We start from the raw sequence: 19,270 nt of genomic DNA, 5'->3' as shown, positions 1-19,270 counted from the left end.
AAAAATGACTTCTGTTCTTCTTGTGTAGAACCGCTACTTTGAGAACCCTCAGGTGATCCCCGAGAACACAGTCCCACCCCCGGAAATGGTCGGGATGATCACAACAATCGCTGTGAAAGTCAGTCCTGAGCGGGAGGACAGCGAGACCAGAACGGTAATCTCTTTCAGTTGTTTGCTTTGTTTTTATCCCTGTCTCCTGTTCTTGGCAGAGGAGAATGAGGTATTGACTTTTTAGACCACTTAAATTCTTTGCTTTTTCTCTTAAACACACAGAGGCATTTAAAATAAGCAAACAAATGTGTGTGGGCATGAGAGAGAGTCACTGATGGTGCTGTACAGCCTTGAGGGGTGCAGGTGAACTGTTGCTCACCATTGATGCAAAGATGCAAAGATGCAAAGATAAAATATAGTGGAATCCAGAACTGCCTGTTTGAAAGAGCAGCTGACCAGGCCAGGGGGCCTCTGTTCCGTCGTGAGCTTTGATTCGCGCAAGTCCCTTTAAGCTACATATACATTTGTCAGTCAGTGCATTGCGGCCTGGGCTCTGGGGACAGAAGCTCTGGGATGATGCTCCAGTTCCACCACTTGCGTTCGGACTGTAGGAAAGTTCATGAACCTTTGTCTGTCCTTATTTGTCCTCTTATCTGAAAAATCCATCTCCTGGAGTTTTGTGACAGTGTTGCTGGTATTGCCTGCAGCTGCTGTGTTATATTTATAGCATCTGGCGCATGGGCAACATGTACTGAGCGTTCACCATGGCTATGTTTTGTGATTGAGTCAAGACTATCATCTCTGTTTTAGTGAAATGATTTTTGTGGAATGTTTCCCTTTGTGCTGGGATAAACAGGAAACTGCATTTTGAATGAAGCTTTCATTCCTGTGCTCTTTCCGAATTAGAAGCTTGTTTTCTGTTTTTCAGTTTTTGTGTTTCTTTTTTTGCTTGTCTGTTCCTGTCCATTGCCCATTTGTATTTTGAGTCTGACATTTTCCTGACCTGTTTGAGTTTTTATACATTGAGACTCTTAAACTTTTTTATTTATTGTAAGCATTTTTCCTGTTTATAAATATCTTTGGATAAAACTCGGTAAACTTGTACTTTTTGCTGTTGTTCTTTTAAGTAAGCAAAAGAAAAGATTTAAATTAAAAAAAACATTTCTTAGATGATTTGAATCTCTCAGTTTTGACAAATTTTCCTGAGGTTTTTTACTACAGGTGACTACATTGTGAAGTATAAAAGCCTTTAATATAAATAATAGTTCTATATACTTTGTTTTCAGAGTAATTTCGTTCTTTCACAGATAACAGCAAAGATGTGTCAGTGTTTCCGCTTCCCTTTATTTCGATGGGGCGGTGCTCAGTAGCGGGACGCTGATTGGGGCTGTTCTCAGTGCCACGGTGATAACCACAGTCTTGGTCTCTCTCTTACAGCATTCCATCATTCCAAGAGGATCTCTGTCTTTGAAAGTCTTGGCAGAATTGCCCATTATTGTTGTTTTAATGTATCAGGTATGCGTATTGCTTAGTAGTTTCTTGAGTTTGGGGCTTCTGGTTTTATGACAAAGTTTATGTCTAATTTTCCATGTCAAGTAGATGTGTATGCTATGCATGTGCTAACTAATGCATCTTACAGTTTCTTTGGTATGCCAGATTATTTTGTTAAAAGCAGAGTGTAAAGGCATGAAAATCTGATATGTTTGCTTTTAGCTCTACAAACTGAATATCCACAATGTTGTTGCTGAATTTGTGCCCTTGATCATGAATACCATTGCAATTCAGGTATCTGCACAAGCCAGGTGAGATTTCTTCGGACAGTCACTTAGCTGGCTGTTGTAGTTCTTTATTAATTTTTTAGGGTGGGGGAGGTATTTGGTTTATTTATTTAGTTTCAGAGGAGGTACTGGGGATAGAACACATAACCTTGTGTGTGCTAAGCATGTGCTCTACCACTTGAGCTGCACCCTCCCCGACACCGTAGTTCTTTAATTCAAGAAAAAAAAAAGCCTGCTGTTGTCATTTGTAAGACAGGACAATTTTGAGAGATTAAAATTTTGGTAAACTTACATGTATTTTTGGCTTTCTGAACTTATACTTCAATAATGATAGTAATGGTTATTTTGGGGGAAAAAAGTTTTTTTGATTCCTTATTTTGCAAAGATGACGTGTCTTTGGTGTCTTGTAAACTTAGAACTATCATTAGGCATTCCTATCCTCAGTACAGTAGTTAAAGCTTTGGGGTAGTCCAGGCTTTCTCACCATCAAGTTCTTGCTGTTCCTTTCAGCATGAGTGCTGGAAAGTTCTTTACCCTCTTCATCCTCACTCATCATCCTTAATCACTAATGAGGCCAAACGTGTTTATCCTTGGAGGTCTCTCAGTGAAGCTTTTTCTCACATTTCACAGCATTCCTAGTAAGACCTTTATCACTTAACCTCTTGACTTGCAGCCTGTCTGGCTCGGAGTCAGTCGGGGGGCAGGATCTGAGGGTGATCAGCTCTCACAGCCCTGTGGCCCCAGCCCGGGTCTCTCACTGAGCAGATAGGTGCCCTCAGCCGTTTTCTAGGGGAGCGGGTCAGTCTCTTGTTAGCTGGAAGGATTCAGGCTGTGGCTGCTGCCCAGTGGCTGGAGAACTGCCTGCTTTGTGCCTTCGAGGCCTTTGTGTTACTTGGAACTGCATAAAGGTATAGGCATGTTCACTGTTGTGCTGTGTAGAAATCACACTTTTTGGATTATTACAGGCTTTTAATTAATATTAACATCACCTTAAAGAGTTGAGAGCTAATATTGTAAATTTTGGTCATTTCTCATCCAGGCAACATAAGCTTTACAACAAGGAGTTGTATGCTGATTTCATTGCTGCTCAGATTAAAACATTGTCATTTTTAGCTTACATCATCCGAATTTACCAGGTAAGTTCATCAGCTTTTGTTTTAAGTCAGGGTTATTGAGATATATAATTTACATGCAGTAAAAATCACCTTTTGTAGATGTACAGTTCTGTGAATTGACAAATGCATACAATTGGTAACCACCAGTACATCAGAATATAGAACATTTCCCTCATCCAGAAAATTCCTTTTATACATTTGTAGTCAATTTCCTTCTCCTAACTCCAGTTCCTGGCAAATACTGGTTTGTTTTCTGTCCCCATATTTTTGGCATTTTCAGAATGTCATCTAAATTAATCACTTGTTGGACAGTGTATGTACCCTTTTGAGTCTGGCTTCTTTCGCTTGACAGTAATGCTGAGGTTCATCCTTGTTACTTTATTGCTGATTTGTTACTTTTCCTTGGTGGTTAGTTGTCATAGTTTGTTCAGGCTGCCTTAACAAAATGCTGTATGTAGGTTAGGTGGCGTAGACAGCAAACTGTTCCGGAGCCTGGAAAGTCCAAGATCAAGGTTTCATTGGGGTTTGGTTTCTGGTGGGGCCTTTCTTCCTGGGTCACAGGGGCCACCTTCTCCCTCCCCTGTGCCCTCCCGTGGTGGGGAGGTGGTGAGGAGGTCTCTGTTTCTCTTTAATAAGGCTGCAGTCCTCTACTGGGTTAGGGTTCCACCCATATGACCTCATTCAGCCTGAGTTACCTCCAGACACAGTCATAATGGGGTTAGGGCCTCAACAGATGAATTTGGGTGGCGATGGGTGGACACAGGCCAGGCCGCAGCTGTAATACTCCGTTGTATGGATGGATGTACCACGGTGTGTTTTTCCATTCACCAGCTGATGAACATTTGAGTCATTTGCAATTTTTTTAGAGCTATTTTATCAGGGTATAATTCATGTACCATAAAATTCACCCTTTTAAAGTGTACAGGTCTGTGGGTTTTAGTTCATTCACAGATTTGTACACACCTCATCACTGTTTGGTTTTAGAGTAATTTCACCCCTAAAGGACACCAGCACTGATGAGCAGTCACTCCATTCTCCCCCATCCCCAGCCCCGGGCAGCCACTGATGTGCTTTCTGTGTTTGTAACTTCGTGTGCTTCATTTTTGGCTAAATAAAGCCACCATAAATATTTGTACACAGATTTTTGTGTGGATTATTTGGTTCACTGACTTTCGCTGTTGTTGAACGTTGTGTGTGGTAGTAAATTATGTGGGGGAGATTAGAACTTAAAAAATGCTTATCTAAAATGATTATCTAATAAAACTGTGATAAAGAAATTTTAGAAGCTTTTTTGAGGAGCCTCTAGAGTAGTTTTTTTGTTGCTTTTTGTTCTTTTTCCCATTTGGAGCTGTGGTCTCCATACTTAAATCATAAGAACTTGAAGGAAAAAAGTGATGCCTTATCTTTCATTAGTCATACAGTTTTTTTAATAAAACTCTCATGGAGGTAATTATTCTTTTTTTTTAAAGTGAAAACGTTGCATAAAATATTTAATTGAAAAACAATGAGGAAAGCATTACCATTAGAGGAGTAAAAAAATTCAAAAGAATATGAAAGCTAACATATGCGTGTATATGCATGACTGGGACATTGTGCTGTACACCAGAGAGTGACACATTGTAACTGATGGTACTTCAATTAAAAAAAATTCAAGACCTGGTAATTAACGTAATTTTAGTATTGCCACCAGAACCTAATTTCCACTGATCACAATGAACAAGTTTTATAACTTTTCTTCACTTTAGTGCTACTCAGAATCTTCATCTTTTAGCAAAAATCGATCAACCACAAGGGAATGGTTAGATAAATTATGGTAGGTTCACATCTGAAATAAGGTGAAGTTATTAACAATTAAGATGTGGATTTTTTTTTCCGGTGGTAACTATTCTAACGTATGGAATAAATTTAGTCCTGAACTATTCTGTAACAGTGCAGTTGTAATTGTTTTTATTCTAAACTACCTTTACAAAGCATTTGTAGCCTTCCTTCCCCCAGCTCATTTTTCAATGTGTTTATGTACATAACTAAGAAAACATACTAAGAAAAGGAAACATTTGGCATAAAAAAAATCTGCATTATACACCCCTTGCTGTTTTAGTCAGCTTGAGTTACTGTGAATAACCTCCTAAAACACCTCAGAAGGCGATCGTGACTTCACTTATTCTGAGTTGATTAAAGGTGTCTTTGGCGTCATCATTAACAACTGACATTGATGGATGACCAAGGAAAGAGTTTTGGTTTTTGAACTTGAGTGTTTATTTCTTCCTCCTCCCCCCTTAATGGTGAAGTAATGTAGATTCATTGTTGAAAGTTGGGAAAATGCAGAACAGCGACGAAGCCATCCGTATTCCCACGCCCTGTGTGAAGCCCACTGCCCCTCCTGCTGCCGCGCCCCCGCCCCGCCCGGCGGCGCGCATGCGCGCGGGAACCGCTGAGCCTCTAGGTGATCCTGTGTATTAGGTCACTGACTTTATCAGGGTCCTTTTAGCTAAGCTTCGTCTTCCGGAATTTTTTTAAAGTTTAGGAAGCTTTAGTTTTTCTCAGCAGCTGCCTGTCAGTGTAACTGTTATTTTCCTCTCGTTGTACAGGATTTGGTGACTAAATACTCCCAGCAAATGGTGAAGGGAATGTTGCAGTTACTCTCAAACTGCCCCGCAGAAACCGCGCACCTCAGGAAGGAGCTTCTGATTGCGGCGAAGCACATCCTCACCACCGAGCTGAGGAACCGTACGTCCGCCGCGCCTTGGAGCGCCTGCCTGCCACTGCGCGTGCGCGCGCCGCCGTCCTCCGGGCGGCCGGCGCCCCCTGTCGTGCCGAGCCTCCGGCTCGCTGCGTGTTTCTGGCTCCGTGTGTCCTTTCCTTCTTTACCGCTCTTTTAGGTGTACTTTTTCTCCTTTATCTGCCTCCTACCTCCCCCCTCTGCTTGCCCACCCACCTCTACTGTCTCTTCTCTCTCTGCCTCTCTTTTTTGCCTGCCACCGGGGTCCTCCCTTCATCTTCTCAGCGATTTCAGGATTTATGTGATAGTTTCCTCGGCATAGTTTATAGTCTCAGTATCTCTCGGTGCTGCTCTGCCTTCTGACTGCATGTCTTTTGACATTGCAAATAGCCACTTGCTCTCTTGACTCACAGCGGACAGTCTTTAAAAGATGAGCAGAAACATGCTTGCTTTCTCCATGCTGTGAGAATGGTGGAAGAGCTCAGTCTGACTTCCTGTGTCCTGCCGTGTGAGCGGTGAGGACTTGGAGGTGCGCTGGCGAGTCGCATATACACGCAGGAGGTTTCTACTTGTTGATGTGTGGACAGATGAAAAACCTCTCCCATGTTTATCAGATAACCTCTGATCCACCACGCACAACCAGGCCTTCTTCTGAGGCCATAAAGCTCAGTTTTAGTCCTATTGACTCCACAAAGATTGTCAGCTTTCCAAGGTGCTTCTTTCCAAGGTTAGATCACGTTAGACTTGCTGAACTCAGCTTTTAGACGCTTCTTCCCTTTTTTTTAATGGAAAAAAGATGTTTTAGGATATTTTGAAGCTCATAGTAGTTCCTAGACTTAAACAGGTAACATTGTTGACATCTCTAAAAAGTTTTTATTGAAAGGAACATTTAAAGAATCGTATTAAACGTTATCCATATTATAAAATACAAAGAAATGTATGCATGTAGTTAAAATGTACACATCTGCTACCAAACGTTAGATGAAAGCATTAAGTGAAATAAGTAAGTCACAGTTCACTTAAGCTTACTTTTTTGGCATCTGAAATACCAGGTGCTGAGTCATCTGTGCTGATCCTGAGGAGCAGTCATTTGAAAAAACCTGGACTATTTAATAAACCTGCCCATTTCCCTAGAGATTCTGATTCTGGGTCATGAAAGGCATCTGGAAGCCAGTGCCATGCCACTTACTTTCTTAACATTTCTTCACATGTTTTACTCACCCCTGGCCAGCCCTCAGCCTGTGGTATCTGAGCCCTTTACATCTTTCCTCTGGGCCTCCTTCCTTGGCCACCTCACCACACAGCCCGGCGTCCCCTCCTCTGACCTCAGAGGGACTGCTGGTGGCCTCTCTCTTTTTTCTCCCTGAGCTGCCAGCTTTGGGAGGTACCATAGATGTGCACTGTGTCTCTCTGGTGTGTGCATGGCTTTTATATCTTTGATCCCCGGTAGCTATTTGCAGGCAAAGAATATACTATTTGCTATACCGTTTGCCACCCTGTGTATGCACATCCTCAGAAACGTCGGTTGTCCCTGAGTGGAGACCTGCTGTTCCACCCCGTCAGGTTCTCAGACCTGCAGAAAAGCAGGAAGGAAGTTTGGTGATGGGTCTTTTTTTTGTTTTTTTTTTTTTGTTTTTTTTCTTGACACTGACCGTGATCCCAACTGTGACTCTTACAGCACAAGGCTGCTGTGGTCCAGTAAAGCCAGCATCTTAGACTGAAATAGCATGTGTGCCTTTCTCCTCCCCACCTTTCCCAAATCTGGATTGCTCATTGGTGCAGACTGGCTACTGTGAAAGTACTGTTAAGTGACTTCTTGCTTGCTTGGTTTAGTTGGTGATGTATGCGATGGATATTTGTGTTCCAGAGTTCATTCCGTGCATGGACAAGCTGTTTGATGAATCCATACTAATTGGTTCAGGATATACTGCTCGGGAGACTCTCAGGTATGATACTAAACTTCTGGTATCTGGTCGATTAAATGCAAGGGCCAGTGGATCCTGGCACTTCATGTTGTGAGCGTTTCAGCCAACGTTGGATTTAGAATTCCAGGAATTTTTGGAAACACCTTTAAACGTTGCTTTTTGTGCTTCAGCTTAATTAGAGTAGTTGTCTTGATTTAAATTGTACGTAAAACTATCGGACTAGCTTTAGGTTTTTTTTTCTATGTAATAAATGCATCTTTTTATTTAAAAAGAGTATTTGGTAATCTAAGACAAAAGCAGAGAAAACCTTTTGGTCCTACACAAGAAGATCAGGTAACATGGCTAATAATTTGGACTATTTCCTTCCAGTTTTTATTTCTTATGCATTTTATAAAATGAATGTAGCTGCGACAACATTAATTTTTTCTAAAAGGGAGATTAATCATCCTTTACAATGTAAATGAATCAACAATTAGTAGTTTTTTGGTTCTAGTAAAGGAGGTGTGATGGATCTTCTGAAAAATATGTAGAATATTCTGAATATGGTATCAACTGTTCACTGTGTTTTCTATATGAAATACTATTATAAAATATGACTAAGACGGTCTTTATAACTTGGGGTTGAACCCGTCTGTATGGATATTAGCTCAAAACCCTCCAGTGGTTCCTGTTGCCCTCAGACAAAACCCAGACTTGCCCGCGGCCATGACCCCAGCGGGGTGTGGCTCTGCTCTCCCTGTCTGACCAGCTGTGGCTGCACGGCCTTGGCCACTCCTTACCTGCCCCAGGCAGTTCCAGGCTTTGACCGTCCTGTTTCCTCCAGCTGGAAATCTCCTTGGCTTTTTGCCTGAGATCCCTTTTTGTTCCTGAGGTCCCAGAGCCGATGTCACTGCAGAAGGGCTTCCCTTGGCCCCCGAGAGCAGGTCCCCTGCCCGTCTTGCTCCTGGTGCCTTTGCCCATCTCTCACAGCACTTAGCAACTTGCATAGTTTATCTCTTTACTCATTCATTTCCCCTCCTGTGAATAAGCTTCCTGAGGACAGGGGCTCTACTTGTGTCACCATGGCCTTCCCGGTGCCTCGCCAAGTGTCAGGTGCGTGGCAGGTGTCCGAACATTTAGTGAGTGAAAGTACTTGATAGCCCAAACGTCACTGGAGCTCTGTTAAATGTCTGGTATATGAGGTATTAATTGACACGTACTGTTTATCTTTGAGCAACAGAACTCATTCAGTGCACTCATAATTGTTTTAACATCAAATTAACTAGATGTGCAAATAATAAACATGACATGCATGAAGGTAACCTTTTTAAATTGGAAAGGAAAGATATAAGCAACAAGATTTGAGCCTTTTAATTTTGTAACTGGGAGGAAGTAACATGGGGGAACCTGGGACCATACAAAGCATGTCCCAGACAGTGGTGGTCCTGGGGCCGGTCGTGGTAGAAAGGGCGGCCTGCAGACGTGGCCTGGGGGGACGGTGAGACCCTAACCAGCAGAGAGGTCTCTGCCCGCAGGCCCCTCGCCTACAGCACGCTGGCCGACCTCGTGCACCACGTCCGTCAGCACCTGCCCCTCAGTGACCTGTCCCTCGCTGTCCAGCTCTTTGCCAAGAACATTGATGACGAGTCCCTGCCCAGCAGCATCCAGACCATGTCCTGCAAGCTGCTGCTGAACCTGGTGGACTGCATCCGCTCCAAGAGCGAGCAGGAGAGCGGCAACGGGAGGGACGTGCTGATGCGGATGCTGGAGGTGCTGCCCCCCGCGCCCTCGTCCCGCTCCCCGCTCAGCTCGTCCCGGTGCTTTACTGGCGAGATTGCCAAACTTGAGCCCAGGTGTTTAGACCACCTGGGTTCAAATCCCCGCTCCCCCATCAACCAGCCAAGGGTCCTTCACCCTGCACTGGTTTGCTTGTCTTCTAAGCAGGGTCATCACAGTGTCTACCTCATAGGGTGCTTGTGAGAGAGAAATAAGATAATGCTCCTGGCAAGTAATCACAAGAGGCCACTGTAGCACAGTGCTAAGTTATCTGTGCACGTCTCTGGGGAGGTACCCAGTGCTGCCTGGATCCAGGAGTAAAGTGTGATTCCCGAGGCCAGTGTGCGATGGTGTGGACCATGGAGCACCCTGGGTCACATCCAGGCCCTGCTCATAGGCCAGTCAGTCAGCTCTGAGCGGATGCTTCACGGGTGAAATGGAGACAGTGAGACTTGCTGAGTGAGTGTGGGGGAAAAGCAAACCAACTTTAGCAGGTGGGTTGTGGAGAGTTGGTTTTCTGTCTTCTGAAATGTTGTTGGCCTGTTGAAGAGGAGTGATTTTTGTCCCCCTCCACTTTCTTTTCCTGACAGGTTTTTGTTCTCAAGTTCCACACCATTGCGCGGTACCAGCTGTCTGCCATTTTTAAGAAGTGCAAGCCCCAGTCGGAACTCGGAGCCGTGGAGGCAGCTCTGCCCGGGGTGCCCACTGCCCCCACAGCCCCGGGCCCCGCCCCCTCCCCAGCCCCGGTGCCCACCCCAGCCCCGCCCCTGCCCCCGACCCCGACCCCCGCCACCCCGGTGACCCCAGCCCCTGTGCCTCCCTTTGAGAAGCAAGGAGAAAAGGATAAGGAGGACAAGCAGACGTTCCAGGTCACAGACTGCCGGAGTTTGGTGAAAACCTTGGTCTGTGGTGTCAAGACAATCACGTGGGGCATAACGTCCTGTAAAGCGCCTGGTGGTAATTCCACTCTTGATTATTCAGACAAATGATGTTTTTCGTAGAGTGGGTTTTATTCGCACTCACTTACTGTGCTGTCTCTTTTCCAGAAGCTCAGTTCATTCCCAACAAGCAGTTACAGCCCAAAGAGACTCAGATCTACATAAAACTGGTGAAGTACGCGATGCAGGCTTTAGATATCTATCAGGTAAGGCTGTGCTCTCAGGCCAGGCTCTGGGTGGGGAAAATACCTCTTAGCAGCAGGATGCCAGTGATGCAAGGGTCTTAGCGATCTCTTACCATTTGGATGGGGCGGTTTCTTCCCGGGTTTGCTGTTGTCCACAGGGCTGCGTTTATGGTGAGACCTCTTATAAGTGTCAGTGCACGTTGAGGGGGCATTGGTGTAAAGGGAATGCAAAAGAAACAAGATTTACATTTACGAAATTTGTTTCTGTTTTGAACACATAACGAAGTTTTTTTTAAATTATTTTCCAAAATTAACGTGAGAATAGAGAATTTAAAAGAACTTAGGGGGCAGGGGGGCATTTATTGTCTAATTCAGGCGCTCTGTTCTACATGTGCAGCTGTTGCTAATTACGTAATTATGTAATATTCAGAGATGTTTGGTTTTAATCCCTGTGGATTTTTCCCCCCATGCTAGGTCCAGATAGCAGGAAACGGACAGACATACATTCGAGTAGCAAACTGCCAGACCGTTCGAATGAAGGAGGAGAAGGAGGTCTTGGAGCACTTTGCTGGTGTCTTCACAATGATGAATCCCTTAACGTTCAAAGAAATCTTCCAGACTACAGTCCCTTATATGGTGGAAAGAATCTCAAAAAATTATGCTCTTCAGGTACGAAGTTCCTTCCTTACATTCTTTCAGCACTGGCTCTGAACTTCTTTATGTGTTGAATACTTGGTATTCCTTTTATTTTCCAAGTAATGTGCCTAAGGATACTGCCTTTAGAGCAAAATTTAGAGAAATATTAGGCTGCAGTAAAAAAAAAATTTCAAAGGATCAAGATGCTTTGGACTAGTTCCTCTCATAATAAAAATTAAATGTGTTAGATGTAGGCTCTTGGTAGTTGGTGGTGAACTTGATAAAATGGCAGATTAAGTACTTAAAGTGGACTGCTCCACTCAGCGCTCGGTAAATCTTATTTTTTCCCTTTGGTGGATAATTAATTTCTTGGAGTGTCTGATACAGACTTGATTTTGTGTTTTTGGAAAGGTCATTACTTTTCTTGAGGCTGCTTTAGAAAAGGGATTTTTTTTGTCACACACGTTTCTTGTGTTGCCAGATTGTTGCCAATTCTTTCTTGGCAAATCCTACTACCTCTGCTCTGTTCGCTACAATTCTGGTGGAATATCTCCTGGACCGCTTGCCAGAAATGGGCTCCAACGTGGAGCTGTCCAACCTGTACCTCAAGCTGTTTAAATTGGTCTTTGGCTCCGTCTCCCTCTTCGCAGCAGAAAATGAACAAATGCTGAAGGTAAACTCACTTAGCCTCAGGCCGTGCTTTGTGTTGGTTTTGCTGTTGTTGTAGCTTTTTAATTTCTTTCCATTTGGAACAGAAACTGCAGTGGCTCTTTTTATATTTGTAAATATTTTAATATTGAATTAATAGGTATTTATAACACGTCAGGGCCAAGTGTGAAAAACATTTCACGTATTTCTACAGCAGAGCTCAATCTATGTATCTGCTGACCTAAACGAACCCTCGAGAACTCTCATAGTGGGCAGGGGGTTGTCGTTAGCTCTACCACGACTGATTTCCTTTTTTAATAAACTCACTTCTTATGTGGGTCACACAAGTGAGACACAGGAGCACATCGAGCTCATTATAATTTTTTAATTGAATGATACAAAATAATTCAGGAAGACAAGATGTCTTAGCTCTCAAATCCAATGCGAAACCATAGCTGTATAACAGTTCCCATCACGTCAGCCACCATCCACAGCACACCTTCTCTGAGGCAGCACATAATAAACACCCCACTTCAGGACTGTTCATTTTTCAACTTTAAATCAAGACTTCTAATCAGTTGTGTCCCTTTATTAAGATCATCTGGGAGGAATGTGTCTCTTGACATATTTATACATGATTGATCCTATATGTATAAATTTTCCTCATCAATAATTTGATTCTAGCAACTGGCAGAAGGCTATGCATGGTTACATGATCCACTAAAGGCAGCAGTGGGTATAAATATTCTCTTCCACTTATGGCAGAACAATTTCTGTAGAAGGTTGAATATTAACATCAGTCATGTCTGAAGAGGGGTGTTTTCCCGTAGGGGAGAATCCGAGAGTGGAAACCGGATCCGTTTTTTCTGAAGTAAATACATGGATGGTTAGAAAAAGCACCAGTAATGTGTGCTTTTATGTGAAGTTTACTCTGGTTTTCTCAGTTGTATAGTAATTAGTTATCAACAATCTCTACTTTACTTTTGTGTTAGTGTAAAAAGAAAGTAGTCAGATTTTTTAAATGATACGAAATGTTTAATTATAATTTTTGTCCACATTATTTGGTATCTTCAAATAATTCAGTTTTTGCCACTATTAGGGACAACCATGTAGAACAGCCACCACCAAAAAACAGAACCAAACCTAATCGATTAGTCAAACCCAAGGATGAGATGTTGGAATATCATTCAAAAAGATACTCAAAAAACAATTTCTTGAAACATTTTGTTGCGAGACTAATACAGATAGTTGATTTATCTGTGAAAGAAATGCACCATGCCATACACAGTGACAGACTGTAGCCTGTCAGTGACTGCGCAGTTCATAGTCCATAGTTCACTTTAAATACACCTGCAGAAGAGTTCACATGAGACTCAACCTGTTACAGGTCAAATCTAGGATTTTAAGTACAAGATAAAAAGCTGATCTGGCTTACAATGTTGATTAAAGTTACTCTGAGCTAATGAAGTGTTTTTTTATGAAAGAAATACCGTATGAAAACATTTTTTGACCAAGTTTTCCGAAGCATAATAATCTCAGATGTCTTTTGAGGCTCTTCCAGACTTTGCATGTGTAGTACTTGATTGTGAAGTTTCAGTTCCTTTCGGTTGCTTTTTGTGTTTTGATAGTTAGGAAACAGGCTTCTTTCATCTTGTTTGATTGTTGAGTCCCATACAAGAGTGACTGTGTTCACAAGACCTGCGGAGCTCACAGACCTCTGGTTCCTGCTGCAGAGCGTCTTCTTGGCATCATGTACCTACATAGTGAGATAGGAGCCTATTAAATGCTTCTTTCACAGCCAGACTGGTGGTGGAAACCAACATATATTTTAAGATAAATTAATTTGAGTCAAATACAGGTTGGAAAGTTCTTTTGTTGTTCCCTTTAGAATAAGTTCATCAAAATTACCTTCCATTCCTGGTTTGTTTTTTTTTTTTTTCACAGCGAACCCGCTCAGTTAGAGCCTGTTAACCTGCCTTTTCTCCATCCTGCAGCCTCACCTGCACAAGATTGTGAACAGCTCAATGGAGCTGGCCCAGACTGCCAAAGAGCCCTATAACTACTTCCTGCTGCTTCGGGCCCTGTTCCGCTCCATCGGGGGAGGTAGCCATGATCTCCTGTATCAGGAATTTTTGCCTCTCCTACCAAACCTCCTGCAAGGTCAGAGCTGTGATTTGGTGACCTGTTAGTCTGGTGCGTGTGCATGGGTCTGGCTGCCCTTGGTTGCTGGGGTTCATCCTCTGCACCTGGTGAAGGGTCATTGTGAGAGGATGTACATGTATATCCCTTGCAGTATGTGTGTGTGTGTGTGTGTGTGTGTGTGTGTGGCTGTCCCTGTGTTCCGCTCTCTTTAAAGGCAGTGGATCTTTAAAGGAATGGGTTCTTCTTCCTTCTCAGAGTTGAATGGGAGCTAGAAGGTTTTAGTTACGCCAGTTAGAACTTTGTAGCATTTGATAAGCAAATCTAGAAAGTGGTTTCTAGTGGTTTAATAAGATCAGGGATCTCTAGATTGAAAGAAAAGCAGAACAAGAAGGGAAAAAGCAAGTTATAAAGCTAATATAAGCTTTATATAAAATATATAGAAATATGTTGTTATTTATTTATTTTCATAGAGGTACTGGGGTTTGATCCCAGGACTTTGTGCATGCTAAGCACACACTCTACCACTGAGCTATACCCTCCCTGTTAAAATGTAATTATTATTATTTAAGTTTAATTTTTATAGGGTAGGAAATTAGGTTTATTTATTTATTTTTAATGGAGGGACTCAGGATTGAACCCAGGACCTCCTGCATGTTAAGCAGGCACTCCACCCCTGAGCTATACCCTCCCCTCTAGAATGCTTTCATTCCTGTGTAATTAGGATGCTTTCAAGGTGTGTAGCTCAAGGGGATCTTGAGTCCAGTGAAAGATTACAGGTGTGGGCAGATTAGAAACACCGTCCCAGGAATTTTTTTGTAAAGGTGAACTCTCAGTAAGGAGTTCAATCTGTTGTATTTTCTTTATAAATCCTTTAAGAAGAAGCCATTTACAACATAGTTTGCCCAGGAGGCAGCTGGGAAATACCTGACCATGTTGACTGTGATGCGGCCCGAGTCCCCCAGGCCAGGTGCTTAAGGCGGCCCGCAGTCCAGCTCTGTTGTGTGCATTTGGCCCCACCTCCCGTCTTTCCCTCTGCTCCGACCAGTCTGGTTCCCCTCCCTGCACTCCCCCAGCCTTGTTTCTCCCAGCTGGTTTTGTTCATGTGGGTCCCCTCCTGGGAGCTTAGCCCTGCCTCGTCCTGTGCTGAATCTGTGCTGCTACTCTGACGCCTTCCCGGGCAGCTCCTCTCTCTTCAGCCTGAACTGCCTGGGACGCACGTTGTTCGGGGGGCCACTGTTAACTTTTCTCCTTCCAGCTCATCTCTGAGGTTCGGTCAGACATGTCTCACTTAGGAAGGAGCTCAGTAAATACTCAGTCACCCTTGGGAAGAATAGGGAGATTGACTTTATGAGAGGGAAGCTCCTCTCCATTAATAGAAAACAAAAGTGGATTTTAAAAAGTGTTTATTTTAGAGCATAGACATCAACTGTGGTTTATGGGAAGCCTGAAAAACATGTAGGTGGTAAATCGCAAACTTGACATGAACGTGTCGTCTTGGAGTCTTTGTCTTTAGCCTGGGCTTGTCAATAGAATAACACGTTTTTCCAAGCGTTGATGTATAACACTGATCAGTCCTTAATTTAATCAACGTTAAGTCATTACTAGAAATTACAATTTCAGTTATAATGTATACTAATTACGTGCATCCTGCTGTTGTCACTATGAATGTGACAGGCAGAAGGGGTCATGGGTACATTTACAGAATAGATTTAGTAAATATAGTAATTGTGAGGCATAGAAAGCGTTCTGTCATCGGGTTGACACTCACCTAAAAAGGTGGACCAGTTACTCTGTACCATCCTAGCCTGTACTGTGCTGTACGCCCTGTAACTTTGCATGTGTCTGGGAGGCTGCGCCCTCTGACAGCCCCCACCGCTGTGTGCAGGGCTGAACATGCTGCAGAGCGGCCTGCACAAGCAGCACATGAAGGACCTCTTCGTGGAGCTGTGCCTCACCGTGCCCGTGCGGCTCAGCTCTCTCCTGCCCTACCTGCCCATGTTAATGGACCCCTTGGTGTCGGCTCTCAATGGGTCCCAGACGTTGGTCAGCCAAGGCCTCAGGACTCTGGAGCTGTGTGTGGACAACCTGCAGCCCGACTTCCTCTACGACCACATCCAGCCCGTGCGCGCAGAGCTCATGCAGGTAAGTCTGCGTCCTCGGACTGCCAGCAGAGGGCGCCGGGGGCTCCCGCATGTGAGTTGTCATGAGGATTTCAGGCTGTCAGTTTCAGAAGTGACAGCCAGTGTTGAGCTCTCCCTGCCCAGTGGTGGGCTTCCTGCAAGATGAACTGGTGTAGCTTTCAACTTGCTTTGTGAGCCTTCTGACTTATGAAAGATATGAAGAAATACTGCAGGTATCGTGTGACTACTTGTTAGGCTGCCCTTTTCAGAGGGTGCTGTGGTGCCACGTTCTTGTGAGGTCGATGGCTTGTGAAAGCAGGAGTTCAGTGGCTGCTGTTGCTTCCAGGGAGAGCCCTTCTTCATCTGGGAGAGATCTTGGGTTGCCCAGTACAGAGATGCAAACGCCTCAACACAGGCTAGCTGTGTGGCCCCCCCAAGGGAAACAGCAGATAAGAAAGGAGGTGGTTTTGAAACCATTTTGTATTTTCTGGCCGTGAAAGTTCATTGTCATATATCAGGTGTTTCCTTCATGTTTTGTTGATGTCACTGATCTGTAACGTGGTTGGTAATTGTTAGAGGTTCAGGCTGCCCCTTCAGTATAGAGTATTTGGCCCCGGGGGGGGGATCCAAATGGCAGCTTTCTGTGACGGGCACTCAGTAACTCCTAAAGTCCGGGAGTCTCTGGACAGTGGATTGGAGACTGCAGACTGGCCTTACCTTACAGTCCTTAAACTTAGCTCTTGGGCTCCATCTGGGTGGGAGAAGATGGCCTAGGGCTTGGGTTGGAGCTCCAAGTCCAAGACCAGTCATTTGGAGGTGTGTGTGGCTCTTGGGCCTGAGCAGTACTGCTGGCTCTGAAAGGCAGACCATGGGCCCGACACGAGCCTGGGCGAGCGTCACGTGGCAGGTTCTCGGGCCCCTGGCCGCTCTGTGGGGCAGACAGCCCAAGGGGGAGACACAGTCGGGGCTGCGGCTTGATTCTGGGGGCACAGTAACCCTGCCTTCTGGACAAGTGGCACAGTACCATCCACCAGTGAAACCCCGCGAGCACAGGGAGATGGGCTGCCCCTCCTGGCGAGGTAAGCAGAAGCCCCCTCTCCTGAGGATCATGAGCTTTGGGTGGGCCAGGTGGAGGGCGAGGAGGTGACCAGTCTTGGGCTACATCTCTCAACAGTCAGGAAGGGGGGAAGCTTCTTTGGACCTATAGGAACATAAAAGAAGCTGGAATTTTGCTTTAAAGAAAGTTCCAAGATTTTACGTTGCCTGTCGCTAGACGCTAATACCTGGCATTGTAATAGAAGGTGATATAAGAAAATAGATTTAAATAGTGAGCTATGGTAATTTTCAGGGCTATGACAGTTCAAATGAAAAAAATGTGGAAAAACTGACAGGAGTTTTTGGAATAGTTGAGTGCTTCTGCTTCTTACACCGTGAGTGCAGGTTCACAGTAACTCTGTTTTCCTCTGAGGCAGGTCTGTTTATGCTCCCTGTTCTCCAACTTTGCCATCCTGTCTAATGTCAGGTTTGAAATGTACAAGATAGTTTACATATCATGTTCGAACATTACAAAGCCTAAGAATAGAAGTAAAAACCTGAGAATGCACCATCCTATCCAATGTCAAAAACTTTACCAGCATTTTGCGTTTTCCTCTCCTCTCCTCCATCCCATTTTGTATATTTGCCCAAACAATAATACGTTGTTTAGTTTTCTTGCCTTTGAGCTCTGCACTATTGATGATACGCTACCATTTGCATTCCAGGAGTGTTAAAAATCACTTACACATGCGTTTTCTGTAAAGGCATACAGTTTCTCTGGAAAGATACACAAGACTAGTAACATTGGTTCCCCGAGAAGGGAGCTGTGTGTTTGGAGGACAGAAGAGTTTTCACCGTAGAGTCTTTCATGAATTTTGAGTTGTGATTTGTGAACCCTGGGAGTGCGTTGCCTCGGAAGGTTTTAATGAAAGCATGTTGATTTTTAGGCTTTATGGCGCACGTTACGCAATCCTGCTGACAGCATTTCTCACGTGGCCTATCGTGTCCTTGGTAAATTTGGTGGCAGCAACAGGAAGATGTTGAAGGAATCCCAGAAGCTGCACTATGTCGTGACTGAAGTTCAAGGCCCCAGTATCACAGTGGAGTTTTCGGACTGTAAAGCATCTCTCCAGCTCCCAATGGAGAAGGTAAATTTGGGAGTCTCTGGGAGTTTCTTAAAGATGTTGTTCAGTTTCATTTTAAGACCTTTAATTTCTCTTTGAAAACATGGAAATAAAATGTGCTTTTGGGGAGGGAATTTCTAACTCAAGGAACAGCAAGGTTTATCGGGGCCCAGCTAGTTCGGCAAGGGGTTCTCATCAGGCCAGGAGCCAGTGGGCAGCGTTGCCCTGGGGACTTTGCGCCCTTGAACCTCTTCCCTGATGCCCCCCCGCCCCGCACTTAGTCTGATGCCCAAGGGCTGTACGTCAAGTGTCATTTAGAACCAAGTTAATCCTGATCCTGTCTCATCCCCATCACTCCCCACTACCAGCTCTTCTGTTCTCTGTCCAGACACGGTTCCTTAGCCCGCTGGGGTCTCTCCGAGCACCAGTGGGTTTACACCACAAAGCCCCGCCTTTGGTGTACTTCACCGTCCTGTTCTCTGGGGGGCAGGTAGTTGGCTTGTAGGTTACATTGACTCCTCAAAGTACCCCTCCGTGACTTACTGCTCAGTCCTGGGCAGATCAGAGGCCGCAGGGGAGCTCAGACTCGCAGGCTGGGGGCGACGACGTGAGGAGTCCTTGTCACCTGTGCTGTGCCTCCTGGCCGGGTCTGGGGGCAGGGCCTCTGTCCCTGTCAGCCCTCCGCTTCCTCACACGGGGCCGGGATACATCTGTAATCATCAGCGCGGATTAGGTCTTTGATTTATAGGCATGTGATTGTCTTTAACATTAGCATCTTAGCTGTTAAAGGCTTCAGATGATTTTTTTGTGATTGTTCCTCCCCTGCCTTCCTGGTCAGCCCAGTGAATAGGATACAACGTGTATGTAACTGTGTAGGGTTTCTGAAAAAATGATGTAAACTCTCTTATCTTTTAAGGAGAGAATTTAGTAGAAGCTTAGAAAAGCCATCTTTTAGTTTTGAATTGAGATGCCTCACATCTAGGTTAATCCAGCAGATTTACCACAGGAGACCTTCTCAGTGCACTGAATTTCTGGAGTCTCCTGTTGGCTATTTAAGCATGAAATCAGCTGATTCCATGTGACATTCAGTTTGAACCGTGCAGTTCTTATGTTGTAACATTTCATCGCCATCTGGGGAGGTTTCCTTGTGAGTACCCAT

At 44.4% G+C, this 19,270-nt stretch overlaps 1 protein-coding gene across 7 annotated transcripts in view; it reads left to right on the top strand.

Moving 5' to 3' along the window:
* The window catches only part of TRRAP (transformation/transcription domain associated protein), a 96,847-nt gene that overhangs the window by 12,591 nt on the left and 64,986 nt on the right, over positions 1-19,270 (top strand). For 6 of the 7 annotated variants that reach the window (XM_072943312.1, XM_072943315.1, XM_072943313.1 and 3 more), the window contains exons 8-21: positions 29-154; positions 1,429-1,506; positions 1,705-1,793; positions 2,809-2,905; positions 5,473-5,611; positions 7,471-7,549; positions 9,043-9,277; positions 9,874-10,240; positions 10,330-10,427; positions 10,881-11,075; positions 11,524-11,715; positions 13,685-13,850; positions 15,718-15,974; positions 17,935-18,135. In XM_072943312.1, the coding sequence (XP_072799413.1) occupies positions 29-154; positions 1,429-1,506; positions 1,705-1,793; positions 2,809-2,905; positions 5,473-5,611; positions 7,471-7,549; positions 9,043-9,277; positions 9,874-10,240; positions 10,330-10,427; positions 10,881-11,075; positions 11,524-11,715; positions 13,685-13,850; positions 15,718-15,974; positions 17,935-18,135 (2,319 nt within the window). The remainder of the gene's footprint in view (positions 1-28; positions 155-1,428; positions 1,507-1,704; positions 1,794-2,808; positions 2,906-5,472; positions 5,612-7,470; positions 7,550-9,042; positions 9,278-9,873; positions 10,241-10,329; positions 10,428-10,880; positions 11,076-11,523; positions 11,716-13,684; positions 13,851-15,717; positions 15,975-17,934; positions 18,136-19,270) is intronic. The other variant, XM_072943316.1, reaches the window with a different exon arrangement.

This window comes from Vicugna pacos, chromosome 18 (genome assembly GCF_048564905.1).
Source record: "Vicugna pacos chromosome 18, VicPac4, whole genome shotgun sequence".
NCBI lineage: Eukaryota > Metazoa > Chordata > Mammalia > Artiodactyla > Camelidae > Vicugna > Vicugna pacos.
The sequence above is the reverse complement of the archived record's forward strand: the minus strand, read 5'-3'. Positions and strand labels throughout refer to the sequence as shown.